The 8,507-nt window shown below is 47.8% G+C and overlaps 1 protein-coding gene across 2 annotated transcripts; it reads left to right on the top strand.

The window, feature by feature from the left end:
* Positions 1–1,730: 1,730 nt before the first annotated feature.
* Positions 1,731–8,251, top strand: LYSMD4 (LysM domain containing 4). 2 transcript variants are annotated; one of them, XM_028122838.2, is made up of 3 exons: positions 1,731–1,780; positions 3,009–3,298; positions 5,787–8,251. In XM_028122838.2, exons 2-3 carry the CDS (start codon positions 3,017–3,019, stop codon positions 6,396–6,398), a joined length of 894 nt encoding a protein of 297 aa, XP_027978639.2. In that variant the 5' UTR covers positions 1,731–1,780; positions 3,009–3,016; the 3' UTR covers positions 6,399–8,251. The 2 variants fall into 2 exon arrangements, with proteins under 2 accessions (XP_027978639.2, XP_087881090.1); XM_088024964.1 differs by lacking the exon at positions 1,731–1,780 and adding an exon at positions 2,325–2,501 and having other exon boundaries at positions 3,001–3,298.
* The last annotated feature ends 256 nt before the right edge of the window (positions 8,252–8,507 follow it).

The following is an 8,507-nucleotide window of genomic DNA, read 5'->3' as shown; positions in this document are numbered from 1 at the left end:
CTCCCTTTGCAATAATCTTTTCGAATAAAATCTCTCCTAAATCTGGATTTGTTTTTTATTGGACATGCTGAATGAAAGAAACAAGTGTAACAGATCAGAGAGTGGCTATATTAATTCAGCTTTGCAGATTCTGATCTGACTCCTCTCCCTTTTAATCACATTCTTACATTCTGATGCCTAGACTTGCCAAATCCACCAGCCCATGACCAAGCACTTTGGGCCAGGAGTACAGCTGTGGCTGATACCGGGGCTTTACACATTAGGATTTGGATTTTGGTGCTGGCACTCCTCTCCTCTGTACCTCGGGTCAGGTCACTTAATGTCTCACCTGTTGAGCCACTATTTACTAAGTGTAGGCTTTGAATTGGACACAGGTGGTGAGCAAAACAGACGATAATTAGGGACAGGAGGATTTGGGCAATAAAACAAGTAAATCAACTGAGACGTGAGATGAAGAAACAGAATGTCCTGACAGAGCATGGAGGGAGCACCCAGGTATATGGGGTAGACAGGGAAGGCTCTGCTGAGAAAATGGCCTATCTGAGGCCTGGGGGCCAGAAGGTCCAGCCATACCAGCAGCTGAGAGAAGGCTATTCCTGTGAAGGGCCAGGGGTGGGAGATCTGGGTGTTTAAAAACCAGAAAAAAAGGGGAGAGCGGCTAAAAGAAATGAGTAAATGGCAGAGAATGCACTGGAGCCCTCTAACGGTCCGGGCCTTTGTCTGCCAAGATAAAGAATTCGACTTTTATTTTAAGTAGGATGGAAAGCCATAAAAGGGAGAGAGATCTTATTGTTTTAATCCTTTTGCTTTGTGGTTTAATTGGATTATTACTGAGATTTCATTTTTCTTCCCTATTAACCATTTGTATACTTTGGCGAATTGTCTTCTCATGCTCCCCACCCATTTATCTACCGGGCTGTTAAGTGACTTTCTCATTCATTTGATGAGGTTTGTCTCAATTAAGGATTTTAATCTTTTGTGGTGTTTGTTGCATATATTTCCCCCTGGTTACGGTTTGCTTTTTAATTTTGCTTTCCTTTTTTTGGGTTGAAATTTTAAACCTTTGTGCTTTAGTGTATGAGAGGGTTCACCCATCACTATTAAGCTTAAGGAGTCGTCCCCCGCCATCGACCTTGGGTAAATTGTGTTGTTTGTGGTCCGTATTGTCGTGGCTCAGTGGTTTACATTGGTGGACTTTTCTATTTTCGTGTGCGCGGAGGACCAAACTCCTCCTGTGGAGGTAAGCGCTTCAAGATGTGGAGACCCCTGGCCCACCCGGACCGAGCCAGAGCGGGGAGGGGACGCCCTTCCCAGCGGGAGGCCGCAGCAGGTGGCACCCACTCTGCTGGGAATCCGCCCCCTCGTTACACAATTGACACAGAGGGCGGGGCCAAGGTCCTCTTCTACAGGTGAGAAAGCTGAGGCTCAGCAGAAACCTGGGAGGGGGAGGTAAGCCTACAGCAGAAGCAAAAACTGCAGCTGGGCCGAGCTGGTGCCCGGGTGGCGGGCAGGCGGGTAGGGCTAGGGTCCGGTCGGAGAGCTGGAGCCCCGCCCCGCCCCGCCCCGCCCCGCCCCCTCGCCGCCTTTCCTGTACTGACCTCTCAGCACAGCCCGGCTCATTCCAGAGCCCGCGCATCGCTGATTTCATTGGCTGCCTCGCCGTCCCCGCCCCCTGGAGACCTGCTGATTTTTGTAGCCAATCAGCAGGCGCGGCGGCGGCGGCGGCGGCGGCGGCGGTGGTGGTGGTTGGTGGTGGTCTCGGCGGATGCCCGGCGCTGAGGTACCGGGGCTGGCCGGAGGGGCCGCGGTCCTGGGAGGGGGCCGTGCGGGCCCTCAGCGGCGCCGCGGCTGAGAGGTTGGGCCACCCTCCTGCCTCCGGAGGGGCGGCGACCGCCACCGTCCGGGGCTGGCTGGAGATTGTTGGGGTTGAGGGCAGAGGTCGGAGGTCGTGCCTTTGTGGAATGTTGGGGTCCCGCCCGTCTAAGCCTAGGAGTGGGCCGCGCCCCGTTTTGTTTTTGTCAGCGCCTGTGTGGGGACCGGCCTCCTTGCACGGAAAGGGCTCTGAGGGAAACTGAGGCCTGGGAGCCGCCAGGGCCCCTCGCAGGCCCTGTGCTCTGACGGGAGGCCGGCGGCCCTCGGGTCCCCGAGGACGGCCGCCGCCTCCCTCCTCCCGGCCGGCGGGTCTGGAGGGTGCGGGCAGGAGGGGGAGGGCGGCACGGTCGCGCGGGGGGCCGCTGGCTGTCCCCGAAGGCGCCGCTCCCCTGGGCTCCGAAGGGCCCCACGCCAGCGCTGCTGAGGCTGTCATTCCCCGTGTTTGAGATTTCGTTTCTGGAACGTCACTCGGACGGTTCCAAGAGGGGAAAGCGGGTAGTGTGGCTTGTGCACTTGGCTGGAGGTGAAAATGAAAACCAGGCGTGGGATGTAATGAAGGCAAAGCGACCTGTGAGAAACTGGACGAATTTCTTAGCTCGACAAGAATTTTCTGCCCATCTTGGCCCACATACTACGTAATGCAAGCCTTGGGTATTGGAAATCAGAGTATTTTATTCTCCTAGTTCTCATAAGCAAATGCCCTTAGTTTTGACCTTGGCGAGGATGCTTTGGAATGTGTAAAGTATTGAACAAGAATTGTTTTGTACAAAAGTTCTAAGTTAAGATTCTCAGAGCAAGGAAGCTGGGAACAGCCCTTGCCTCTCATTGCAAGGATCCCAGCAGCTTCTTTACCCCTCTGAGACTAAAAAGAGAAGTCGTTTATCTGTGTGGGTTTTGGAGAGACACCAGCTATGGATGAGGAATAGGGGGGATGCAATTAGGGGAAAATGCTATTTTTATATGCATCTCAGCTAGCATAGAACACATTTTTTTTTTTTTTTTGTACTGATGGTGTCTGTTGAGTATTTACAGTGATCAGGGAAAGGAGTAATCTCTAACAAGACACTTCTCTTTAGTGTAGCTGCAGAGCATTGAATGTGCCTTCTGTGGAATTAACCATGGGGTTTGGTTTTCAGTTAAGAAAATGAGGCAGAAGGAAGTGTTAACCAAGACCTTCCAAGGCCCGGCCATTGTCTGTAGGACTCCGACCAGCCACGTTTACATGTTTGAGAACGGTGGTGGGGACTCGGGGGACTCCTCTGAGGAAGAGTCCCACCGCGTGGCTCTGCGGCCCCGGGGCAAGGAGTGCCAGAAGAAGGGTGCCCATCACCCTCACCAGCCAGGAGCAGGGGACGTGGTGCTGCTGCAGCGGGAACTGGCCCAGGAGGACAGCCTCAACAAGCTCGCTCTTCAATATGGCTGCAAAGTAAGAAACCCCACAGGTGACGGTGTCAGCTGTCCCTCAGCTCCTGTGTGTTTAGAGGAACAGAGCAACTCACTGAAGGGTGGGGGCCCTTGCTGCCCCTTCCTGACCACCCAAAGGTGGTTTGGAGAGGCCTCTTGTAGCCTTAAAGGACGCCCCCCCCCCCCATCTAGCGAGAGATGGAAGGCAGGTGGAAATACTTTAAATTCTGAACCGTGGGATCATGAAAAGTGAGGGTTAGGAATCTCACGTGTTGGGGCAATTCCCTCTCTGCAGAGTACTTCTCTCCCTGTCCCTCCAAACTGAATTTCAGAACCCCCCCTTTTATAAAGTAGGCTTCATGCCCAATGTGGAGACCACATGGGGCTTGAACTTGCAATCCTGAGATTAAGACCTGGGCTGAGATCAAGAGTCAGATGCTCAGGGGCACCTGCGTGGCTCAGTCGGTTAGGCCTCTGCCTTCAGCTCAGGTCATGATCCCGGGGTCCTGGGCTTGAGCTCCACATTGGGCTCCCTGCTCTGCAGGGAGTCTGCTTCTCCCTCTCCCTCTGCCCCTCCCCCGGCTTGTGCTTTCTTTCTCAAATAAATAAAATTATAAAAAGTCAGATGCTCAGCTGACTGAGCCACCCAGACACCCCCCCACCCCCCACCTTTTTTTTTCTTCTTTCAAACACATTTTATTTAAGACCTACTATGGCCAAAGATGCCAGGCAGAATTTATCCAAGGTTTGTTTGGTAGGCTTGCTTTTTTGACTACTCTTTTTCTGACCCTTTCTTGCTGGTTGTAGCTTATTTGGTCAAGTTTTACATTCTCTCTTTTAGAACTGCATGATCTAGACTTTGTATGCTGTGTATCTATATAACCCTGTTTCTCTCTTTAATTATGTTTTTAGCATTCAGAGTGATTAACATGGCAAAGTAAGTAGGAAAGTATTTATAGAATTGCTGCATTTTTCTCCTAGATTGAAACTATTTATTTCATTTTGCTAATAACACTGTTACAACTTTCTGTGGCCTCCCCTGAGGCTGTCTAACCAATTTATTTGAGAAATCTTTTCCTCCTTAGTTTCTTATCATTTATCTAACAAGGTTCAAAGGGTTAAACACATTGTATAGGATGTTGTGGTATTTCCCAGGGGAAATAAATAGGCTGGTCTCTAGGGACACAGAGTGGTCTCTCAATTGTACTGAGATTTATATTTGACTCTCTAAATAGCTTCTGTAGGCATACTGTGTGGTTTATAGACATGGGCTGAAAATGAATCTGACCCTACACTGAGTGGAGGCAGTGGGCTTCTTGGAATACTGATGTTTAATAAGTCTGTGAAGACTATATATATAATGCCTCCGATAAGTAATCAGTTTTCCAGTTTAAAGTAAATATAAATTTGGTGTTAATTTATTAAAGGCAGAGACCATTAGGTCTCAAGCACCTTATGCTTTAGTTTCAAGACATGATAAATTAAAAATGTCTGCCACCCCAGTTCAATTAGATGATAAAAACAATTGCTCAATAAGTGAAAAATAATGGAGATGATTGATTTGAACAAGGTGCTGTCTAAAGGTCTGTTGGCTGTATTTACACTCTAGTTTAAAGTGGGCTTATGAGTTAATATCTTAGTCCATCTCTAATGCTTTCAGTAAGTTCCAAACATTAGCTTGAGGGAGGGTTTCTCTTTGACTTACATTCTGCACCACCCCTCCCTTAAGATTTGATTGTGGAAGGAGTTTGTCATGAACTTTGTTACTTTGTAAAACTCATAGTGCAGTTCCTTTCTCCTCCGGTCCTAAAATTGAAACAGAAGACTTCAGTGCATACTTTCCAACTTGATTCATGATTCCCTATATGTTTCTAATTATCATTAAGTGTTGTGAAATCCTCAAAGTGTATTACCCCTAGATCTCTTCTATTTAAAAAATAAGTTTATATGCCATACAATACTTCTGGGCAAGCAAACATGGTAGAATCATGAGGACATACCTCTTAAAACGTTATTACAGTTAAAATAGGTTCTGAGTGTCTGTTGAGTTGGCTGAGGCTTTGTGTTTGGGGATCGCTAATGTAATCAGCTACTGAATTGGGTTCTTAATGTGGGAAGGAAGTCAGCCAGACGGGGGCACTGTTGCCTCAAAAGTTAAAAGTAGACATGGCTATAGCTTTTTAAGTTGCCATGGTTGGGTTTCACCTAAAAACATTTTGTTGCGGTCACACTTTAAACAAACAAGAGACTCTTTTCCAAAATTGATCTTATGTTATTCAAACTTGTAAATCTGTATGGAAATGTGATGATTAAGCTACCCATTCAGGCTGAGTTTAAGCCAAAAAATTTACTCAGCCTAAACTAATTTTGTACATAGATGCAGTTTTCCAATATTCATCAGATTCTTAAGCGGGGTGGGCTTGGATCCTCTTTCATAGAGAGCTACTTTTTGGATATTCGTTCTAAGGAGTTTACATATTTCGTGATGTTTGTCTTCATGGCTTTCCTAGGTTGCAGATATCAAGAAAGTCAACAACTTCATCAGAGAACAAGACTTATATGCTTTGAAATCTATTAAGATTCCAGTGAAAAATCATGGGATCCTAACAGAGACCCACAAAGAACTCAGACCCCTCCTGAGCCCATCCTCAGAGACCAGAGTGACCTTTGAGGAGCAGCCAGACCCAGATAGAGCAGCTGTAGTCACCGGTGCCCTGTCCAGCCCACTGACGGATTTCTTTAAGGGCATTGACCAGAATATTGAGCGCGCAGTGCAGTCAGAAATCTTTTTAAATGAAAGTTACTGTCTAGAGACCTCCAATCAGCCGCTCCTCCCGGCTTCTCCGAAGACCCCGACAAATGGTGCAGACTGTGGAATTCAGTGGTGGAATGCCGTTTTTATCATGCTTCTAATTGGGATTGTTTTACCAGTGTTTTATTTGGTCTATTTTAAAATCCAGGCTACTGGCGAGATCCCCAGTAGCTTGAACACAACTGCTGTCCCCAATGGCTCACTGACCATGAGTGCAGTTCCAGGGCACGTCCCCAGATTAGCAGTTCCAGTGCCAACAGTCCCCTCTTCAGACAGCCAGTTCAGTCCAACCACCCGAGCAGGGAACTAGCTCTTTTTGTTTCTAAAGAATCAGGCCAGTGTTAGCATTCGGCCTCCTCTAATGTGCATCACTTGACATTGGCCATATCTTAGGGTGCTATATTTCCTTTTCTATGACATATGGACATGTCTCAGAAGCCAATGTTGTGTTCTCCAGAACACTCACCCTGGGGAATAGGCTCACCTAATCCAAGGCTGTGGGAGTCAAAACACCAGCACCCTCAGCCCCCTGCATCCAGAAGGTACCGCAAGGGAGACATTTGCACATGATACATGCCGTTTCTTGAAGGTATAGCGTGGACTGACACTGCGTGGGCCCCCATGTTGGACGTGTTCGGAAGTTGAGGAGCGGCGTTAAACGTTCAGTGTGGGAGCCTCTGGGATCAGCTTTGGTCACGTGCCTGTTTGCAGTGTCCCCTGCCTGCAGGGAAGAGATAACTGGCTGTGACACATGGTGTTCTTTGTCCCCCTGGCAAAGGTGCTCTCCAGTAGTGGTGAACATCACCCTGTTTTGGAATAGGATAGATTATAATTATAAGAAGCCCTATTTGATCTTTGCCCCACCAGTTAGCCTTTTTTGAGGCACTGTCACTTCTAGAATTGAAAAAGCCCTGAATCTCAATTGCTCTAATATCAAGTAAATGGCAGTTCTGTTCCTTGTACTTCTAGAACTACTTAGTAATACCCAGGCCAGCTTGAAGGTGCTGCATGGTGTGGCCAGCACTTCCTGGCCAAAAGATTTGGAGGCTTTTGCTCAGTTTCCCCTGAGGTGCATCCCCACTGCAGTGGCTGACCAGATTACCCAAGTTAGCATTCTTGGAAAGAATTCTTGCTGGCCAGTGACTGGAGCTGAGTAGGTGGAGAGAAAAAGATGAGTGCCTATCACCGAGGTCCCAACATGTGACACTTCTAAGACCGAACAGACCAGCATTGCTGAGAGCGGCAGCCCCTGGGTGTACGTAGAAAACAGGTGCAGGGAGAATAGGTGTGCTTCCTGCTGCTTCCCCTACTCTAATCTTGGGAAGTCTAGAGCCATTGCGCCAGAATGGGGCTCAGTGTTTTTCTTTGGGTAAATACACTTTATATAGTGTAGCTCATGATGTTAAAAACCAAACCTCTTAATGTACGGCCTAGAGGTGACCGTTGCTGTGAAGGCCATAAAAAGAGGAGTCAGGCTCCCATCAGCCTGAGGTTTTCCCATCTACACCGCAGCAGTCATGCCGGAGGCTCGAGGGAGGCATGGGTCAGCCTCTGAGGCCTTGCAGGTGGAGCAGGGGTACGTGAGGTGAGGGTGAAAACCTGTTTGGCTGGAGCCCATCTCAGTCCCACGGAAGAATGGAAATGGGCTTACGTGGCTCAGAGAAGCCCGCCACCAGGGAGGAAAACAGACTGCACAAATGCTGAGCTTTGAGCGTGGTTTATGTCATTGGACACATCAGGCCTAGAGATGAGAAGATTTCATCACGTAAGAGGAGGCGAGTGTGGCAGAGGAGTACTTGAAATTGGCTTCTCATTTTTCTCCTCTCACCTACGTGGAGAACGATTTGTGCTGGGTTCAATTAGTAAATTTAAAGTATCTTCAAAAGTAAATCTTTTCTTCAAAATCAAAATGGTCTTCAGGATAAAATGAACTTGTGAATTTTTGCTACAGGAAATGTTTTGATCATGTGAATGCTTTTCCAGCCAAATTTTTGTGCTCACTGTGCCCCTGGAGGCCACAGGTGTCTCTAACATATCACCATTAACTTAACGAGGCAGAGCCCGGAGTCCCATGGGAAAATGGCTTTTGCCAGGCAAAGAATAAATATCTGTATCCTTTACTTTTTAAAAATGGAATAAAATAATTTCTTCTGTGAAGGAAAATTGATTCTTCTTTTTTTTTTTTTTAATTGGGGAGGGGTGGTGATTCAGAATTAAAAGATGTGCGACAATGTTGGAGAACATGGAGGTGTCCATGTCCAGGGGGTGAGGCCTGCCCAGGGTTTGTGCCCAAGGTCACCGGAACAGGTGAAGAACAGAAGTGGTAAACCAGCACAGTCTCACTGATTGGTCTGTACAACGTGCTTTAAAGTGGTTTTATTAAATATACATGAGAGATATCATGAAGCTCATTTCCTAT

Source organism: Eumetopias jubatus, unplaced genomic scaffold, assembly GCF_037043125.1.
Source record: "Eumetopias jubatus isolate StellerSeaLion01/CBP00866 unplaced genomic scaffold, mEumJub1_p1.0 scaffold_7, whole genome shotgun sequence".
NCBI lineage: Eukaryota > Metazoa > Chordata > Mammalia > Carnivora > Otariidae > Eumetopias > Eumetopias jubatus.
The sequence above is the reverse complement of the archived record's forward strand: the minus strand, read 5'-3'. Positions and strand labels throughout refer to the sequence as shown.